General features: G+C 38.1%; 2 protein-coding genes across 4 annotated transcripts; both read left to right on the forward strand.

Moving 5' to 3' along the window:
* Window positions 1-7674: 7674 nt before the first annotated feature.
* LOC144208534 (extracellular serine/threonine protein kinase FAM20C-like) lies at window positions 7675-15480 on the forward strand. Its single transcript, XM_077734439.1, has 11 exons — window positions 7675-7772; window positions 8523-8993; window positions 10168-10346; window positions 11429-11507; window positions 11579-11671; window positions 12525-12640; window positions 12731-12911; window positions 13800-13909; window positions 14058-14139; window positions 14710-14769; window positions 15066-15480. Exons 2-11 carry the CDS (start codon window positions 8524-8526, stop codon window positions 15316-15318), a joined length of 1623 nt encoding a protein of 540 aa, XP_077590565.1. The 5' UTR covers window positions 7675-7772; window position 8523; the 3' UTR covers window positions 15319-15480.
* Window positions 15481-16611: 1131 nt separating this feature from the next.
* Window positions 16612-20902, forward strand: LOC144208647 (uncharacterized). Of its 3 annotated transcripts, XM_077734598.1 has the most exons (4): window positions 16612-17107; window positions 17951-18228; window positions 20077-20175; window positions 20251-20902. In XM_077734598.1, the coding sequence occupies exons 1-4, from the start codon at window positions 16852-16854 to the stop codon at window positions 20860-20862; spliced, it is 1245 nt and encodes a 414-aa protein (XP_077590724.1). In that variant the 5' UTR covers window positions 16612-16851; the 3' UTR covers window positions 20863-20902. The 3 variants fall into 3 exon arrangements, with proteins under 3 accessions (XP_077590724.1, XP_077590722.1, XP_077590723.1); XM_077734596.1 differs by having other exon boundaries at window positions 20077-20902; XM_077734597.1 differs by having other exon boundaries at window positions 16612-17077; window positions 20077-20902.
* The last annotated feature ends 844 nt before the right edge of the window (window positions 20903-21746 follow it).

Raw genomic sequence — 21746 nt, forward strand, 5'->3', positions numbered from 1 at the left:
GCGGTGGACACCTTGATTTGCTCGCCAACCAATTGTAAGGGAACAAGGAGGCAATTTAAAATGTTTAACCAGCCTACCTTGCATGTTTTGGGATGTGGGAGGAAGCCGGAGTAACCTGGGAAAACCCACGCAAGCCCTAGGGAGAACTTGTAGTAAAGATCCACCTGGGATCGAACTCTACAACCCAGAACTGTGAGGCCGATCCGCTAACGACTCATCCACTGGGCTGCCCAAAATACTAATCAATGGATTTAAATTCAGAGAAGGATAAAAATATTGAAACTGGACTCATGTTCTAGTAAAAAAAAAAAAAACGTTTTTCACCATAGCAGCGTAAAGATATCTAAATTTAACAAATATATTTTCTGCAAGGCTGCCTTGCAGAATAGAACACATTTTACACACAGACACACATTCTAAAATACCCACAGAGATTCCATCTGGACAGGAAGACCTTATCTTCCTCCATTTTTGTCACCCACTCTGTTTCTCATCGTCCTCCTACACACACACACACACACACACAAGCTGGTTTATAAACCCGGCATTCATTCAAACGTGACGAACGATCGTGTAACACCAAACAAAAGTACATTTATTTCTAAAGAACAACTAAACACAGGGTCATTCAAAAGGCTTTCAATTACGAGAAAATAAGTAAGGCAAAATTCATTCATACAATCATTCATTTTTCATACTACTTCCCACACTTTGGATCGTGGGGGTGCTGGAGCCTATTCCAGCCAACTATGGGCAGCAGGTGGGTGACACCTTAGATTGGGAGCCAGAAAATCACAGTAGGGCACAATGGAAATGAAAAAAATAAAAATAAAGAAATATATAAAAGGGTCATAGTAAATGCATGTTAGCTGAGTGGAGTGCCGATAAAAATGTTTTATGCATTAGCAGCCCTTAAAGTCTGAATAAATTAGTGTCGACAGCCAATTAGTTCATTTTCCTTCACCTGTTGTCAATTGGCTTGTCATGACTTTCACTTCATGTACATTTTTGACAATTTTCTGTTTATTGTTGAGAATTTTCAGGTCACTTCCTATTTATTGGTAACCTCCTGTAGATTTTAGAGTATTTCTGTATGTCAGTTTATGTTTATTTTGAGCACTTACGGGCGGTGTTGGGCAAATTAAATGAAATTACTTGATATAGCAATTAGTTAGTTGTAACTTTTCACAATTGGTATGTAAATGTGCTATCCAAAAGGTTTTGATGACTGTCAAAGTAACTAGTTTAATATGTATGGTGTTTTTTTCGTTTTGTTTTTTTGATTATTAATATTACTATTAATAATAATAATATAATAATAATAACAAATCATAATTATAACAATAAGCTACTAATAATTAAAAAATGAATTAATAATAACAAAATAATAATAATGATAAGAATAATTACCAATAATGATTAATAATAATAATAACAATATGTGGCCAGGTGACACCCATCGCCATTGTATTTTTTTTTTTGCTTTTGTTATGGCAATAAAACCAATGTTATATTTCAATCCAAAAAATAACATTCGGCACAATGTACGGAAAAAAAGCATTGTCTATATATTTATGAGACTAAAAAGTGGACCCATCGTCATTGTACTTTGAGAATGTTTTTTTCCAAGATGGAAGTGGCTCTCCTGCTCTCATTGAGAGTTTCGACATGCTTTCTGCTGCATATCTTGCAAGTGTATTGAGCTCTGTGCCAGTTACACACTCCTGGGTCAAAACTAGTTTGGTTTGTTTGCATGGTGTAGGAGTATTGTCTCTGGAGAACATACTAAAAGCAGCGGCTATGCCCAGAATGAGTGAAGTTGAAGGGGCTCCATTAGGATTAAGTTGCTCGTGGATGTTGACAGTATCTTTAGACAATGAGACAAGGTGGATTTAATATGTATTTTTTTTCTTTTTAGCTTTATATAATTGAAATGGTCTCAATACTTCCAGCCTCCAAATGCTGCTTTAATAGCAGCTAGTGGTGCATTTTGGAGGTGGCTGTATGCATCATGGTGAATGTGAATTTAGTATCCACCCAATTTGCCTTCTCTGCCATTTTTTTTGTAAAAATAATGGCCACGAAAGGAGATATTCTTGCAGGTGAATGGAATGTTTTTTGTGGGAGTTGAACATGTCAATGAATGGCACCATTGAAAATGTATGAGAACATATTTGTTAAATTCTGGTGGAATTAAACCATTTTGGGCTGATGATTTTTGTGCACATTTACTTTATTATTTGGTGTAATGTGTGAATTATGTGAATCAGGCAAAACTCAATCATATCTAGCAAACGTTATTGTGACCAATATATATATTCCGCAAGTCTTATATTATTTTATTTTAATTCATCACTATAATTTCACTATGTGACCTTTAATCCAGTTGAACTAAGACAAGTGGCAGTGAATAAACATTCATTCAAGCCTCCAACTACAAATTGATTGAACCCCCAAAGCCGTCAATGTCAGCCAATGAGTTAATGTCAGCTTGCATTTTTACTTTTAGGAACCTTTTCTTACTGGCAAACTTGATATTTTCAAGAAATTCTTTTGACATTCAGAACTAATTTATTATGTAATAAAAATGAGCTGTGAGGACAAATGAGTGTGCAAAAATGGGAGAGGGAGTGGGTGGGTGTCTGCATGCAAGATGATGAACAAGGGTGTTAAATACAGAGTGATTACAGGACTGGTATACTTCCATATTAGAAAATATGAGAAAAAATATATATTGACCCTTGAGCTAAAACAAATGAAATGTGTGTATGCGAATATGTCAGAATGTGTTTCTTGCAGGTGAGGTGATCTTGACAATTTCAAGCTACAATGTCCATATTGCTGTTCTATTACCATATTCAGGCTTGTTTGGAAAGTAATTGGATTTCCTTCTGTATACTTTATTCTCAAAGGTATGAAAGGGGGATACAGGTATTTCTTGTTTACACTATGGATTTTTTTCCCCTGCATAAAAATCCATGGTTCGGCCATAAAGCTGGGTTGGACTGCTCATTATAAAAAACATCAATTTTTCCTTGTTTCCATTCGGAGACAAAAGAGAAGGAGTCTTTTTTTTTCTCCATCAATGACACGAAATGACATCCAGGCTATTTTACAAATTGACTTTCTAAAATGGTTCTTTCTTTTCTTTTTGTTCTCATTTAATTTGATACTTTGTCCAATGTTTTATTGATAATATTAATTTGTGCAAATGGTGTGCTGTCATCTTGTATAGATTTAAGATCATTAAAAATAAATAATAAAAGAAAGGTAAAAAGAAAACATTTACTCTGGTTGGTTATTTTTGACTCAACTTTCTACCTTTTAAAAACCTAGATTTTGTTGAATTGTGCGACATAGCCAACTTAAGCCCATGATAAGAAGGTGATAAAGCTCTTGGGGTTCTTCCTACAAAATTTAGGATATTTTAGTTGACAAAATTGTGTGGAGTAACCAGTCAATTTGAGATGGACTTGAGGAAGCAATATGGAAGAAAAATACATAGGTGTAATGGTATAAAAGTCAGAAAATGGACAAAAAGAAGCAGTTACTAGTTTCCTACGCATGAAATGGATGTTAGCTGGATGAGCAGTACATCAAGCAAACATTACTCTTTGATGCACAAAGAGGAATGCTGGTGACCCTTTCAGTTTTTATATCATCATGTTTTCATCATGTTTCAATCATGTTTTCATGTCATATATTACATCTTATTATGTTCACTGTATGCTCATGTTCAAAGTCGTCTTTGTATGCCAAACACTGAAAAGATCATTTACAATGTGTCCTTTTATCTTTTCTGATTAAAAAAAAACTGCAGGAGATCTAATTCTCCTTGCCTTTCCATTTTTGCTTCCTCTTAATATGCTGACTGCTAACTGTTACTCATCTTAAGATCAGAGTGTGGTTTTCATGTGGAGAGATTTTGATTGTTTGCAAGCTGTCGGCTTGTAAATAATAAGATGGAGAGCGATCATGAGCACAGGGAATGGGCGGAAGTGGTATGGAAATGAAAAATAGCCGACAAATAAAGGGCATCTGGATTGTAATTGGTCCAATATGTTCGATGATGACAAAGGCGGGTTTACATATAACTGCGATGTCGAACACAATGCTCGCAACACACTACTTAGTATTCCACATTGGTTTCCTCTTACTCTCTGTCTGTCTTTGTTCCTCCTGCATCTTTATCCTTCCTTCTTTTCCCCCTTTTCTATAAGCATTGTGCCTCCTTTACATCATTTCTTCCTTTTTCTCAAACCTGTTTTACATCACTGCTTTTCTGTTCATTCTTAATCTTTTGTCTCTCAACCTTACACCTCTCAGCCTTACTCTCTTTACAAATGAAATATTCATGGATATCCATACTGCGAGTGCACAACCCAAAGGAATTAAGGCGTTCAGGATGATTCAGGCTTTGAGAGCAGTGGGAGAAAGATAGTATGGCACTGGTCTGAAAAGGAAAATGGTGAAAATATGAAAGGGAAATATCATGGCAGTTGGCAAATTCTCTATATGGACACGTAACTCAAATTTCCACTAGGAACTATCTTAGTTCATCATTTGTTTTTTGTTATTTTTAGTTTTTTTAAAACCAATTTATTGTTCTTCTTTCCATATACTCTTTTAAAGATGGGTGGGATGCTTTGCAAAATGCCCAAAGCAAGCCAAATCAATAAAAGGTGGACCTGTAAGTGCCCGATGGATGAGCAGTTGGCACGTCAGCCTCACAATTCTGAGATTGAGGGTTCGATCCAATGTCTGGACTTTCCTGTGTGGAGTTTAAATGCTCTCCCCGGGATTGAGTGGGTTTTCCTATGTGCATCGGTTTCCTCCCATATCCCAGAAAAAATGCACACTAGGCTGGTTGAATACTCTAAAATGCACCCTATCTATGGCTCTGAACATGAATGGTCATCTGTCTCTTGATTCTTCCCTGTGATTGCCTAGGCAACGATTCAGGTTGTCCTCCGACTAGTACCAATAGTTGGCTGAGTTTGGCTCTAGCACCCCCCGAATATTGTGAGAATAAGCAATACAGACAATGGATGAATAATAAAAGCACTGTAAGTACACACTGGTTACAAAGGCCCAATCCAATTTAACATTTGTTCATTTGCCCCAACTACATTTTCCATTGCAGCACAATTCCTAATAGCTCAAGGTCTTCTGCTTTTCTGTCTAAAAGACACATGTAATGGTGATGTATTATGTGCTTGTTCCAAACAGACAAGCACATTTTTTGCCTTTGTGACATATTCAAATGTAAGCTTTTGGCTGAGGAAAGGAAATTACTGAGGAAAAACTTTCACCTGAGCTCAACTATAACAAATGACTGAAAAATCTACATATAGAATGGCATTCACAAAGACAGTATTTGAGAAGGAGGAATGCAGGAGAAACAATTTCTGACCTCATACAAAGCAAAAGGTACACACTCGCCTAATTCAGATGTCATGGTGGAATGAGTTTGCGTTATTATTCTTAGTATATATTTTGGCGTTACATGATTAAATCAGCTATTAAATTCTTAACTTAGTTTCCACGCAACCTACATTAAACTGCACTAGTTGTGTAAGGAGCAAATCCTCCAGGTTTTTGAATATTAGGGTGTACACTTAAAATACTATGAGTGTGTTAGATATCACTACATATTAAAATGATTAATTACCAATTAAAAGGTATGTCTAATTAGACAATAAATCTATCACTTCTCTAATGAAAAATAGTATAGCTAATGAGACATGATTTGTTCATTGGTAAAATGCTACCTATTGAAAAAATGCTACAGAATTAGTATTTAAAGATTAATTATTGAAACATGCTAAAAAATGTATTTCACTCCAAGTGATGATATTTTACAGTAGGGTTGAGAAAAAATATCGATATGGTTTTTCCTTACTTTGCATCCCAATGGGATATCTATATATGTTCCTGCCAAGAATACCGTCTAATTTAATTCACTGACTGCCATAGAGGACATAGATAGACACTTAATTCTTCTTGCCTGAGAGGGGACTAATGGACACATTTTCCCAGTCCAAATGAACTAGACATTTAGCAGCGTCAATAGCAATAAAACATGGGTGTTCAAGGCCAGTTCTCCAAGTTTAAATGAAACAAGCCTCTATTGTTGTCAATAGAAGGCAATAATTTAATAATGAGTCATTTATTTCAAATCATCTGATTATAAAACAGACATATTCACATAGTCAAAATGTCTTTGACTGATTGTGAGCTACAAAACCCCCAAAAATATTTTGCTATTTAGAAAGAGCTTGTTTTTCTCACTTTTCTCTGTTTTATTGTAGAAAATCATAGATCAATTTCCTCACCTTTGTATAGATAATTGTTGCATCACCATTTTGTGGGATAATCGTTATTATAAACCTTGTCTCGAAAATTGCATTGTCCTGTAGTGTACCCTTAGGTTACCACCCATATTGTAGAGCACATATTGGAAAAAAAACAGTTTGAGTTTACACTCTGCGTGAGTAATACTGTAAAATTTGCTGCAGATTTAATTACTGTTCCATATTCTTCCGTGAACTGCAACAACACTCATTATACATTCAGACCTAAAGCAGTTTGCTAGTAATTAACGGAAAGGAAGAGTAGTTGGTTAGATGGCAGCATTAAATACAATGACGGCGTTATAAACCTTCAAATCTGGAAAGTTTCAAAGGCATGAAATAAAAGGATCATAATACTATCATTGTACGTTACAAAAGATTTTCATTAGGGAAAAAAAGGGAAATAGTCCAATGAAATTATCTTGGCAAAGCATTGCTCCGATACCAGTTTTGGCTCCTGGTACCAATTCCAAAAATCCATTTAGTGGTATTGGCTGATTCCATATTGTACCTCAAATAATCAAATAAAAACACATCTTTTAACACTAAATTACTGCATATTTACTTAAATGTAATGTAATTGCTGTAATGGCTTGGTTGATAATGATAGATATTCATTTGAAAAGAGAAGGCTGGCGAATAGATGGTCATTTGCGTCCACCCACCACTTGAAATAGATCGAAGATCTAAAAGTGATAAACTCATTGAATTCACAAAAGAAGTATGATTGGATGGCACAAGATTGGAAATCTTTCATCTTCTAGCCAAGGGTCACAAAACTTCAAAACTATCTTGTGCATATGCACAACATTTGCTCTAATTTCTTAATACTCTCCAATACCAATAACAATATTTTTTGGTACTATATCGATACTGGTGGGTATCTGTGCAATGTGTCTTGAAATGGATAACATTTTCAAGTCAGTATTTGGATTCTAAACAGCACCAAATTTACTGTGTTACTTCATTAGATAACAAGCAAAGGGATTTTTCTGTTTACTTTGCACATTGGAGACTGAACTGATTTCTGTTGGTTTTCAAAAATGTTTTGACCTAGTCTACAGCGGAACGATGTGAGGATATTATTTTCTTTTGGGAGGAAAAAAAAGCAAAAACACTTCACTGCTTTGGAAAATTTTGTCAATATAATGTCAGGGGCAAACTATTACTTTCTGTAGCACCTGCCTGTGTGGTTGTGTTTATCACTCTATTCGTTGACAGACAGGCTTAAAGATCAGTTTTGTGCAGGTCACAATGACACAGGTCAATTCGACATGTCTTTTCTGTTTGAATTGAAGTTGCCATTACAAACAAACACACAAATGCGCACCACACTCGAATCAGACATCCATCTCATTAGCCGAGGAAGTAAGAACAGAGTGTTGGAGAAGAAATAAAGGTCTTGAAGGGAAAAGACATGTGAGTAATTTCTTCTGCTTGCCATACCCAGGGGGGAATTGGAAGCAGCAAGTTCAATAATTTATTGATTTTCTTCAGCAAGCTTTTCAGTATCTCATGTAAATGATTAGCTTATTTTTTTTCTTTAATTAATCCCCCAACTTGTTCATCAACTAGAATCCTGCCAGTATTTGCCAGTAGATTTACAAGTCTTCTCTGGATGTAATGTAATTAATTTTCCTCTGAATATTAAGTCATTTGTTTGAGCTTATTGTATTGACAAAAGTAAAAGCCAATGGATTAACATTACCATACATTAAAAGGCACTATGAATACTATTCAAATTGGGAAACTTTTTGCTCCTGGGCTCAGCCTACTGTTTGAAAACAGAATTTATTTTTTTTACCAAAAGCTCTTAGTATTGAATGTACTACTACATTCAACATTAGAGCTTTCTGGGCAAGCCCACAAGAAATCCAAATCACTGAAATAGATGTGTCGCCATGGCAACAACAGAGACAATTCTCCCAATCAGATGTCTAAGGTCCACATATTTTGTAATGTTTTTTTTCTAGTATAGTGGGTGAACATTTTCGATCAATACATACAGAACTTCCAATTTCCAGGATAAAAAATAGGGGTGTTATTCAATTACACAACAACATAACAGGAAAAACTACTAAATCTTTCATTGTGATTAGGTTTGAAGTGGGCAAGGCTCAAGAGTTGATGTAATTTTTAAGTATCTGTTCTTCTGCTCTTATTTTCCAGCATGATGAGAAGGAACTATGGTCCATCTACACGTGCTATCTATCTTAGCTTAGCCTTTCTCTCCCTTGCTCTTCATGTCATTCTGGCAATCTTTTGTCTCACGGTGCTCCAAACAGCATGTGTCCTTCCACACTCATCTTCTTCCTCCTTGAATCCAAGAAAAGATACCCCGATTGATCAGTCTATCTCCTCCTCTTCACATAAACCATCAAGAAACTCCCCAGATGAAAATTTTTACAAATGGAAAAGGACCGGAATGCCTAGTGCCATTGGCACAGAGAAAAAAATGATTGGCACTGGAAAAACAAATAGAGTCGTTGAGGAGACCTTAAAGTTGGAAGCACTTTTCCAGCATCCGTTGTATAACCTGCCAGAAGCAGAGCTGCTAGAGGATGACTGGCTTTTAAGAGTCAATAAAAATGAACAAGTTGGTGATGACAAGGAAGGAGGCATCAATAGTGACTCTCACTGGTGAGTGCAATTTGGAAAATGTTCATCTGTTCTCACAAATAGGCATCACATGACAGTAAAACAATAAGATAATGGACTGAAAGTTTTGCCGTTATGTAACCACTACCATGTCTTTTTATCCCTAAATCAAACACTACCACTTTTATCTTTCAAATGGCAAACAGATAGGTTCCATTTAATACGTTTGAGCCATCCATTTAATAAACTAATGCTTATATAAGGGTATGTTGCATTTGTTTGTGTTTTTTAGTTTTCAGTTTCACATTTTTTCTATTTTTTAGGCAACAAATGCCCTCAGGGGCCAGAAAAAAACAAACAAACACAAATTTAAATATCATAAATTAAAACATACAATAGAATGACATTTCTAATATAGTTACTCTTAGCCACATTTGATAAAAATTGTGGATAATTATTTTATTCCCCCCAAAAAATAAATGTGGGTAATTTTTGACCCACTTTTGCATCTGTGTCTGACCCAGTACTTATGCAACTAGGGTTGCAAGGGTTGGCAATTAGTCCATAAAAGGACCTTATTGGTTCCAGGTTTTTACTTTAACCGAACAATATGACACCTATTCACTAATCCATTTTACAAGTATAATCAGCTGATGGCAGTCAAGGGCGGCTTGTTTCATTGGTTTAACTCTCTGCATTGGTTGGAACAAAGACCAGGATTCATGAAGCCATTTGTGGAATAATATGCCCAACTCTCAGGTAAGGTAATACACTATATGCCACTGGTGTCAAAGTGGCGGCCTGGGGGCCAAATCTGGCCTGCTGCATCATTTTTGGTGGCCCGCAAAGTAATTCACGAGTGCCAACTCAGTTTTAGGATCAAATTAAAATGAAGAGTATAGATGTATATTACATTTCCTTAGTTTCCCTCTTTTAAATCAATAATTGTATTTTTTTAAATCAATTTTTGTGTTTTTGTCAAAAAATCATTTTGTAACATCGAAAAATATATTTAAAAAAAAAGAAAAATAAATATTGTTTGAGATCTATAAATAACTGAATATTCAGGGCCATTAATCCATTTCTTTCATTCCCTTTATAAAAAAAAAAATCTAAATATTATATCTAAAACGGTTCGGCCCACCTGAAATCAACCAACCCGAGTCTGACACCTTTGCTATATGCAATACCTCACGGTCTAATCTCTCCCTTATAGGCAGAGTTCGAGTCAAGAAGAAGGCTTTGACAAAGTCTCCTGGACAAGCGACACAGAGACACACCCACCTTGGTTGCGGTTCCACTTGGGCATAACTCGCCACAAACTGTACAACAGAAAGGACCTCTCTGTGCCAAAGGTGACTCATTATCTGGCAACCCAACGCATTCTTGGTGCAGGTAAGAAAAGAAATGGTTAAGTACTAACAGTTGAGTCAAACTTTTAAAGCCCTTATCATCATTCAATATTAATTATTTAGTTGTCTTTTCGATTCTTAGCCAACAGACATCATTGTGTAATTCACTTGAGAAAGCTGCATTACTCAACAAGGCAAGAATAAATGTTGTAACAGATATAGCTGTTAACCATGATGGTCCCACTAGTGCCTAGTTTTCATCTAATTATGATAATTCACTTTCTTCTTAGTTAAACAGAAACAACATGCCTCTCAGTTCATTTTCACTGAACTCAATTTTTAGAATTAACTTTAGTCTTTGAGAGAGCCCAAGGCAAGGAAATAACAGTTTTGTTGAGGAGGGATTATAAACTGTGCCAAAGTTTACATCAGAGCAAGACACTCAAAGGGTATTTTTATTTTTATTTAAAAACCAAACCTTTATACATGCAGTCAAAGGTTTTGACGCATTTAAAAGATGCTCAATCTTTGTCACATCACTAAATACATTGACCCTTAGTTACTTATACAGTTTAAATCCTAAAAGCCTTTTAAATAATTTTGCATTGTACCCTCTGGGAAAAGAAAAATCAAAGAATTGTCATGGATATTGTGGAATATCCCTAACATTGCAAAGTGTAAATGAACATTTATTCACTCATTCATTTTCTGAACCACTTTATCCTCACTAGGGTTGTGGGGGGTACTTGCAGGGGTAGATAAATATCCTGACTTGGTACATTCTGGAATAGGTCATTCATTAAGAACATTGTTCTGTGTTCATTTGTTTTAAGGTAGCCTCAGCAGACTTCCAACACAGTGCAGAATACAATAAATTATATAAATTAATTTGTTTCCATACCGCTTATTCTCACAAAAGTCATGGAGGATGCTGGAATCCATTCCACCAGCACCAGGCTAGGTACACCTGGAATTGGTGGTCTTAATCTGTGATTTATTTCAATCATGTCAAACTGTGCTGTAGTTGATTAGAAAAATGAATGAGTAATATTGCCTTTTTTAAATGTATTTACTATAATTTTTCCATATTAAAGGTTGAAATTCTTTTTTTTTTAAATCTTTCAGTTCAAAAGTTAGGTGGAACACAGCTCAAACTCCTCTTGTCATTTCCAAACCACGGACAAGCTTTGCTCAAACCTAGAAAGTAAGATCGATTTATCAAGATACTAATGCTATCCTACAATTCAATTCAGCACAAGTATCTTTGTTATCTAGGCAAGCCAGAGACGAAGAAACAGATGTGAACCTCTTTTACTTCTCTGACTTTGAAAGACACAATGCAGAAATCTCGGCATTTCATCTTGACAGGTATCAAGAAACAGTTTCTCTGTAAAGTTCAACTGTATCATGAAATGAAAAGAAAATAACTTGAGAAATTTTCCCACACTTGAGGGCTGAGTGCTTAACTTTCCGTGTTATCTCTCCCGTTGATTCTTATTTCCGCAACATCTCAATTGCGGTAAGAATAAAATTTAGATTCCCACCTCGTGAATGTAAGACTTTCTGAAATAATTCATACTCTAATGCAGGGGTGTCAAACTCGCTTTGGTCTGTGGGCCGAATACAGCTTAATTTGAGATCAGGCGGGCCGGACCAGTAAACTCATTGCATAATGACATAGAACTAACAATAAGCCCACTTTTTTCCTTTGTAGTCACTAATACTAATAATTAGTGCAAAGAATGAGTAAATTATCAAAATGTTTATTAAAAGAATGTTCCTTTTACATTATGAACAATACATTATGAACAAGAGAATAACATAAGAACATAAATAATTGTCAATTCATGTTGTCTGCACTTACTAAAACACTGCGCGGATAATACAAGAACTACACATTTTAAAGAAAATTCATCTTTTTTATACAATGCAGCTTTCTTCCCCGGGCCGTACCAAACCACCAGGCGGGCCATATCCGGCCCGTGGGCCGTATGTTTGACACCCCTGCTCTAATGCAAGGTATATAGCCATACCTAACAAATGCTGAGTGAGCTTTGTCAGTGGCTCGGAAAAAAAGGTCAATCGCAGGATGGGGACTCTTTGAAAACTAAATCTTGGAGCAAATGCATTTGAGCGTCCCTGCTGTAACCTAAGTGTTCTGGCTCTGTGTCGGTCTGTTCTTTTTTTTAAAGAGCTTTTCTTTCTGATCTCTCTGTCTCAGACTGCTGGGCTTCAACAGAATCCCCCCAGTGGTCGGTCGTCTCATCAATATCTCCAGTGAGATCAGAGAGATTACAACTGACCGCAAGCTACATCGCACCTTCTTCACTTCCCCTGGTATGCTGCCGTTGTGGGATGTTATTACTCCACACCATCTCTCATATTATGTCACATCACTAAAATGTGTCTCTATACGACTCTCCTTAGCGGGGAATGTGTGTTTCTATGGTCAGTGTGACTACTACTGCTCAACAGAGCATCCACTGTGCGGCCGACCACACTTATTGGAAGTGTCCTTAGCGGTCATGTTACCTGAACTCAGCCTTGCTCCTCGCAGGTCATGGAGGTCACCATGGAAACGATCGTACAGCCGCACCAAACTGGCCCAGTTAGTGCTCCATGTGTGTTACATCATGAATAGAATTATCACATTAGCTCACAAGTTTCCGTATAATTTCAAAAGTGCGAAATCCGGACTTGTTTCTGTTTTCACAGTCAGTCAGATGAAACACTATGTGAACATTTATTCGGTATTGGACACAGTACAGTGGTACCTCTACTTACAGACTCTGGATGCAAATTACTGTTCCAAGATACAAAAAGCTGCCCAATTTAGGAAAAAATAAGCAAATTACAAGTGTAGCATCATTTATGTGTTGATCTTGAGTGCACTTTTTGATCGTAGCCAGCAAGACAGGTGCAGTTGCCATTCACATCAATCGCAACATCCACGCATGGTTTAGCATCATTGACACTTGTGCAGTACCCGTCAGCTCCTGCACCCGCAAATGCATCATGTCACCAAGCACAAGCCAAACTAAAATACACTTCCTGTATAGATATATTTTTAAACTGTTGTGCTGGAGTTTGTTTTTACTATTCTCCCCTAGCACCTCGCTGACCTCCTATTCGAAGTGGCTCTATGAATATATGTAAGCTTAGCGCGGTGTAGAAGCCATCCAAATTTAGCAAAGGAGCCATTGCGTCAAAGAATAATTAGTGAGTCGAGATATCACCCTTGTCTCTCTGTGCCCTGCGATCAGCTGGCCACTGATTCATGGAGTCAGCTGGGATAGGCTCCAGCACCCCCACGACCCTAAATAGGATAAAATGGTTCAGAAAATAAACAAAGGAATAAACACTGACAGAAAACTTTGATGTAGTTGTAAGATCTAACATGGAAATTAATAGTACTAACAATTGGTGCTCTGTTTTATGACTTTTGTTTATGAATTCAACAGCTTAACGTTTAATGTTGATGACTCTATTGTGCCAGGTGGGAAAAAGACCCCAACTACTGTGACATCGTCAAGCAAACTGCTCCATACAACAATGGCACCAGACTGGTGGATCTCATAGACATGGCTATATTGGACTTCCTCATGAGTAAGTCTCTTCTTTTTAAATAAAACCCAAAATTCAAAGAAAGTGAGTCATGTGGAAATACTAAACTCGACATGGCATGAATTAAGTGTAAAGTGTATCTTAAGTACAGTATCTCGCAGATTCTAAGAAGCTGCATTTTATTTCTAAGGCAACATGGACAGACATCACTATGAGACATTTGAGAAATTTGGTAATGAAGCATTCCTGCTGCATCTCGATAATGGACGAGCGTAAGTAGACAAAAACTTTGATGATTGATTTACCGGAATATATGCATATTTAATGACTACCATTAGATAAAATAAAACAGATACAACTTATTATAATGAGTTTATCATGAGTTGACACCTAATATATATGAAGTGTGAGGGTAATGTTAAATGAGTTGAACATTTGTATAGACTGCCCAACGGTACCCGGATGTTTGGTCGCTGGACGTTTGGTCGCTGGACGTTTGGTCGACAGACACTTGGTCCCCGGATGTTTCGACAAACGGACGTTTGGTCGGCGGAGAGTTCTCCTTCTCATGATTATAATTTTGAGAGTGAGAGATTACCTGGTTGATCGCTTTAAACATTAAACTCTCTCTCTCATGGTTATAATTTTGAGAGCGAGCGAATCCGGCGACCAAACGTTCGTTCGACAAAACTTCCGGGGACCAAGTGTCCGTTGACCAAACGTCCGTCAACCAAACGTCATGCTGCCCAACATATTGGCCCTCCAAATGTGTAGTAAGATGTGACAATCCTGAATATGTTGTATGTTTATTAAATGTTACTACTACATCTGATATTTTGCAGTTTTGGACGTCATTCCCAAGACGAGCGATCAATTTTAGCTCCTTTACAGCAGTGCTGCAGGTAAACTTTATTTTACAACCTACTTGTGCAAAAAGGTTTCATTTAATATTTAAACGAACAACTAATTTGGGAAACCTTAGCTTTACATTTACTGGAGTTGCATATAGAAATGTTTTTATCCTTTACTGTCCTGGAATAAAACAAAAGTAAATGAATGGGACCAAATTCAAGCCAATTAATTTTATCCAACCAAATTTGAACAGTTACAGAATAAGTGTTGAAATGTATTGCTGGGAGAATATATGCCTAAAATTCTAGCTCGTGCTTTTTGCTTACTGTTCTTTTTATCTGTACAGGATTCGGCGCTCCACCCTCCTTCGCCTTCGTCTCTTATCCTATCCAGACTTTCGCCTGAGTGATGTCATGCGGCAGTCACTGTCCCAGGATCCTCTTGCAACGGTTGCTCCCCTCCTATCCGAAGCACATCTTTCTGCTTTGGACAGACGTTTAGCAACTATCTTGCAGACAGTGGAAACCTGTGAAAAGCAACATGATGATGTTATTCTCAATGATTTAGGAGATTACAAAGGACAACAAATAAGCCTTTAGCAATATTTGACTTTTTGTGGTTTATCTATGTACTTTATACACACATGTTAGTAAAGCTATTTGATTTTTTAAACACTGTCAAGGCAACACAAGTCTGTTTGAATGTCAAGTTATTAAGTTTGTTATATACAATAAATGAAGTTGAAAAAAAAACCCTAATATCTACTTTCCAAAAAGTTGACTCTGAAATAATGTTCCTACAATTGACAACAATGGACGTCCAATTAATTTAAGGTAGCTGAAATGGCTGTTCGTCCTCATCTTTCACGGCTATTGACGATACTAGTAATAAGAAAAGTAATACATACAAATGACTGGAAAGAAAAACAATACGTAAGCAAACAAAACTAAATAAAAGTGATATATCAATGAAGAAAAAAAAACTAACTGTAATTATGTGCTGACAGACCTGTTTTCTTGAATCTTTGGCATTGAATAACTTCCAAATTCACTAGTTTACATTCACAGGGTAAAATTACATGTTGGTACCCATTCTCATTCTTTACTAGCTAATGGAAATCTGCTCTATTTATCATTCTCTATTCAAGTTTAACTACTGGCTGAAATGCAAGCGTTTCATTTAAGAGTATTCAAAGTACAACGCTGCCCCCAAGAGGAATACGTTTGCCGTACAGTGTGAATTACTGTTCACAAAGTGTAGCTTCTTCATGTGGCCAAACAGATTCATACCAACGATAAGAAAAATCTATGGAAGGGTGTTTTTTTTACAGAATGTTTTGGTCTGGAAAAATAACAATAATACAATTAAAAATATATAGATTATACATATTTGCATGTTGTTCCGAGGGCCTGCGTGGGTTGTCTCTGGGTACTCCCGTTGGCCTGACAGCTCTGGGGTCCTGGGTTCAAAACCAGGTTGGTTCACCTGTGTGGAGTTTGCCTGTTCTAACCTGGGCCTGCGTGTGTTTTCTCCGGCTACTCCGGTTTCCTTCCACATTCCAAAGACATGCATGGTAGGCTGATTGGACGCTCTAAATTGCCCCTAGGTATGTGTGTGAGCTTGAATGATTGTTTGTCTCCTTGTGCCCTGTGATTGGCTGGCCACCAATTCAGGATGTCCCCCGCCTCTGGCTGGAAGTCAGCTGGGATTGGCTCCAGCACCCCCCGCGACCCTAATGAAGATAAAGCGATTCAGAAAAGGAGATGAGATATGCAGACTAAATTTAGACAATGCAAAATCCTGTCGCGTACACTGTTGACGTGCATTCCAGTGACGTCAAAGCTCGCAGCGAGGCTGAGATGACTGCGCAGCCGCTCTGCGCATCCGCGAATTGTGGGCAGCCGCAACGCAGCCATTTCGGTCCCCTTCTAAACGCACATCTCACGCGCACAAAGGTGATGCGCTTCCACAAACGCGTCTAACGTGTGCAGACTATCATTGCTGAGCGCCTTTGCATTCAGCTGGAATCCGCACTCTTGAAACTTTCCCTGAATCGAACGCCTGCGCAGTCACCTTCTTCTAAGGTTTGTGCTTATCGTGTGTCTGCACGTCTGCGTGTACAGGTTCACGCAATGGAGGCCACTTTTCAACAACGACGCAACTGCGACGCAACTGCAGTGCACGTCAAAAGCGAGGAGGGAAGTGAAAAACAATCTGCGCTGGTTTTGGGCAGACAGGGCTCGCCTGCGCCCTGCAGCGAGCTTGCATGCGGAGGAGGAGAAGGAGAAGGAGGAGATGGAAGAGGACCGGATTATAGTACTGCAGACGAGCTAGGAGGACCATCACTGCTCCACGCAGGTACCACCACTGCTCATGAAGTACATCTATGTGAGTAGTCCCTTTTGCTCTTTATATCGTGTACAGTATTCCCTCAATTATCGCGACTTCACTTATGGCGAATTCACTTCTTTGCGATTTTTTCTGCTATTATTATTATTATTTATATTTTTTAAGTTCATATAAATGTGAAAATCCATGCTGAAACTCGGAAGCGCAAGCCACTATTGCTACTGGGAATCAGCACTGAAAATTTGTTTTTTAATTCATAAAAGTGTGAAATTGTATGCTGAAAGTCGTAAAAGGAAGCCACTCTTGTTACTAGGACTCAGGACTGAAGAAAAAAATATCTAGTTATAATAGGGGTGACCATACTGTGATTTTTTGATAATCGCGGCCATGTCTGGTCTACATTTTCTGCAATATTACATTACTATCATCATTATTATTATATATTATATATGTAATTGACTTATTTTCTGGTTGTCCGTCTCTTTGTGCCCTGCGATTGGCTGGCCACCAATTCAGGCTTTCCCCACACCTGGTTGGCGGGAATTGGGTCCAGCACACCCCGCGACCCTTATTAGAATAAGTGGTTCAGAAAATGAGTATCACTGGAATTAAATCTTTCTTGGTGTAAAATTTTTAAACCATGTATAATCTTGACTGGGTTTTCATTACTAATGCATCAGTTATTAATCGCTATCTGCATTTATAAGTAGCTCATTCTGCAAAATAGTCCAGCAGGAATCAAAATATTCCAAAACAAACAGGTTGTTAGTTTACAACTTTAACAATTCTGATTGGATTAGAACAAAACCTGAGTGATCAATATTCTTTGGTATATATAACTAAATCCTTAACAATGTTCCCTGTTGTATGTTTTGTTTCCAGCAGCAGTGATGCCATCCGCCCCTCCCCTCAGTTCTGATTTCTCCTCCAAGGCTGTTTTGTCTCTAATTGATGCAGTCGGCCGTCGTTGGGGTCTGTATGAGACCCGGGAGCGCTCACAACTCTTTCAGAGCGTTCAGGAGGAGTTGGCAGCTAAGGGCCACTTCCTTCCTGTTGAAAGGATCCGCCGCAAGTGGAATAACCTGATCGTCACGTACAAAAGGGTTAAAGATCGCAGCAGGGAGACAGGACATGCCAAAACATCCTGGGAGTTCTTTGATGTGAGTATTAACCCCTGATTTGTTACATTTTACACATATACACTAGGCCAGTGTTTCCCAACCACTGTGCAGCGGCACACTGGTGTGCCGTGAGCAATGGTCAGGTGTGCCGTGGAAAATTGCAAGAAGTCATACAATGTGATATTCAGTGAGAAAAGTTAATATGAATATAAGGAGATTAAAATTTAACTATTACAATGTTCAAATCAAAATATGAACGTTAAATTGTAGATTATACTATTATTTGATTCAAGTTGTGAAACAGAAATTTTGTTGCTTATTTTTCTCTAAGTCGAAATGGAAGTTGTCTGGTTTCTAGCGCATCAACTTTTGCCGACGTAAAGTCTGTGTGAGCACAATTTTTTTTGCGGAATATTAGGAGATTTAAGTAATATTTAGAGAAAAATCATAAAATGATGCGATCAATAACTTTACTTGGTTATTTGCATCAATCAAACCGGAAGTTGTTCAGGGTCCACAGGCCAAATTTCCGTGATTTCATTGTGAAAAATTAGATTTTGGAATAATTTTGGATGCGATTTCTGCTGATAAAACTTCGATGAGAATAACTATTATAAATATAGGCGACAAAGATTTTCAGATGGTGGTGTCCCTTGAGATTTTTTTCAATGCAAAAAGTGTGCCTCGGCTCAAAAAAGGTTGGGATACACTGCACTAGGCAGTAGAAGACTCAATGAGAAAATGATTAAGATAAGTCAGCCAAACTTTAGTAATAGATTACAAATCAGCTTTCTCCATTCACTCCCAACACTAAAAAACAACTGTTTTATTATTTTTTCCGAAGTAAAGTATTAGTATTTTCGTGACACAGCAATAGCATAATAAATCATGTTGAATAGTCTCATCAAAGCCGTCATTTATCGAGACAGCAATTCTTGCCTGTTATCCACTACTCCCACGCAGTTCGCAGTCTAGCTTTGAATGCTGTGTTGACGCCAACATCTAACAGCTAGAGTTCTTTTGTCAATTCACCTGGAATGACAGCGAGCATAGACTTAGTGTGGTAAATCGAGCTCAACCGAAATGAAACCCTGTTTTATTTATCCCAGCATGCACCGCGCACTACGACTATGGAGTCGGCGGCTGCTTGGCGTAGTTGCGCGACCTCTTGCAGCTCAATATGGATCCATACATAGAATATATATAGTTCGTATGCTCAGTTGACGCGTTAACACGTTGGAGTTCTTATATAAAACCACCCTGAATGACGGCGAGCACGCTAATTCAGTGCTCGCCGTCATTCAGGGTGATTTTCTAAAAGAACATTACGCGTGGATTGACAAAAGAAGTATATCCCAGCATGCACCACTTTTTCTACGAGGAAATTGAGTTGGGTACTGCTTACCGTAGTTGTGGCTCAATATGGATCCGTATATAAGGCGCACGGTCAACTTTTGAAAAAAATTGAAGGCTTTTAGGTGCGCCTTATAGTGCGGAAAATACGGTAATTTTTTTTCTTCCCATTTTCTGATCCCATGATCGACAGCCTGTTATGTTGTTTTTAAGCTACTAAAAAACGATTAAACTAACAAATGCCTATTGTTCTCCATATAGATTTTTTCCTTTTCATTGGCTAGTACGACTTGTACTCAAGTGCAACCTATAGTCCGAAAATATAGAACAAAATATACCAAGAAAAGGAAGAAATATTTTTCACTATAATTATTTTCATGCACTTATTTGATCATAGCTACAACGTGAGGGTGTGCATTGATTAAACCTGCTTAGTTTTAGTCAGGACAGCAATGCTAAGGCAGCTATTAAGAACTCACTAATAAATAAATTCACTTAGTTTCTTGAGCTTTAACACTTGTAACTACATTGCAGTTGATGGATGCTACTCTCTGTGACACCGTGGGTTCTTACATCAGCAGCAACAAACGCAGCAAAGGAGGAGGAGCCAATATCGCCCAAGCTTCAGCAAAGGTTGCAGCAAGACTTCACGTCCCGCCGCCCACCAATGTTGTCCGGCCTAATGAGAATTTACCCACATCTGTTCAGATGGAATCAGGGGTCAAAGGTCAGATTACTGCCAGCAGCAGCCCTGGTGCCATTGCTTCAATGTCAACCATTCGACAAACAGAAAGCCCGGACCTCAAACCCTTACTAGTCCTTAATAGTGAAATTGTTACAGCCAATCTCCATTTGTCCTCCACGGATCAACCACAATCATTTATATCCTCACCTTGTTTGGCTCAAATCGCTTCCCCTTCTTTATTATCCACCGTCAACACAGACCTGAACGTGTCCCGCATAGCGTCATCATTCCCAAGTGATGTCATATGCTTCCGACGTGGCAACAACCACAACCTGGCTTCCAATTTCCCCTCAGCCTCTGTCTCTACCTCAGCCACAACAGGAGTCGAAGCCTACAAGGGAACTGAGGACCAAAGCGGCTCCCCCTTCTACCATGAGATATTAAAGCGAAGGAAGGAGCAGACTGACCTGGATGGTGTGGCCCATGACCAAAAAGAAGCCAGAGAAAAGCGCCGTGAGAGAAGGGAGGTGCGGATGGACAAGTCCTTGTGCAGAATTGCCACAGCACTGGAACTGCTTTCTTCCAAGCAGGACACAGTAATTGCTCTACTTCAGAGGATAGCTGAGAGAAAGTGAAAAAGCGTATAGTCAGTCAACAAGCTTAACTTAAAATTTTACACACAAAATTTAAAATATTAAACATGATCACTGATTGCCAGCCATTCCAGATAAAATTGATTTGATGTCTATTACTGTCAATGGCAATGAAGGAATTCAGATTTAAAATTCTTATGTATTTGCTTTCAGGTAGAGAAGGCTGTCTAAATATTTATCTCCTTCGGTCTGGCGAATGAGTGCTTAGAGCGTCTTCCTCACAGTTCTGGGGTCCTGGGTTCAAATCTAGGTCTGTCCACCAGTGTAGTTTGCATGGTCTCCGCGGGTTTTCTCCGTATACTCCGATTTCCTCCCACATTCCAAAGACATGCATGGTAGGCTAGTTGGACACTTTGAATTGACCCTTGATATGAGCGTGAGCATGAATGGTTGTGTCCCTCATGCCCTGTGATTGGCTGGCTACTAATTCAGGGTGACCCCTGCCCGAAATCTGAGATAGGCTCCAGAACCCCCCACAACCCTTGCGAGGATAATGCAGTTCAGAGAATGAAGGAATGGAAGGCGTGAATTGGCTCATATATTCCGATACGATTCGTAACATTATTCACAGGTCTAAATTTGATCCCAACACAACACGTTAATATGATTAGTTTGTATATCACTTCGGAAAAAAATAATCAAACTAAAACTAAATGTACATTTCTATCCATTCATGTTCAATGTTTAAACAACATATGGCCATCATTGTACTAGTGTACAGAAAATTAATTTGTAGAGGGTGACCTCAAAAAAATTAAAAGTATATTTATTGGCAGGCATGAGCAAGTGGGAGAACTGTGAGACAGTAACCTTGAGCTCATTTGATAACCATCATTAATCCAGGTGTAAGTTCCCAGGTGAGGTTT

Source organism: Stigmatopora nigra, chromosome 15, assembly GCF_051989575.1.
Source record: "Stigmatopora nigra isolate UIUO_SnigA chromosome 15, RoL_Snig_1.1, whole genome shotgun sequence".
Classification (NCBI taxonomy): domain Eukaryota; kingdom Metazoa; phylum Chordata; class Actinopteri; order Syngnathiformes; family Syngnathidae; genus Stigmatopora; species Stigmatopora nigra.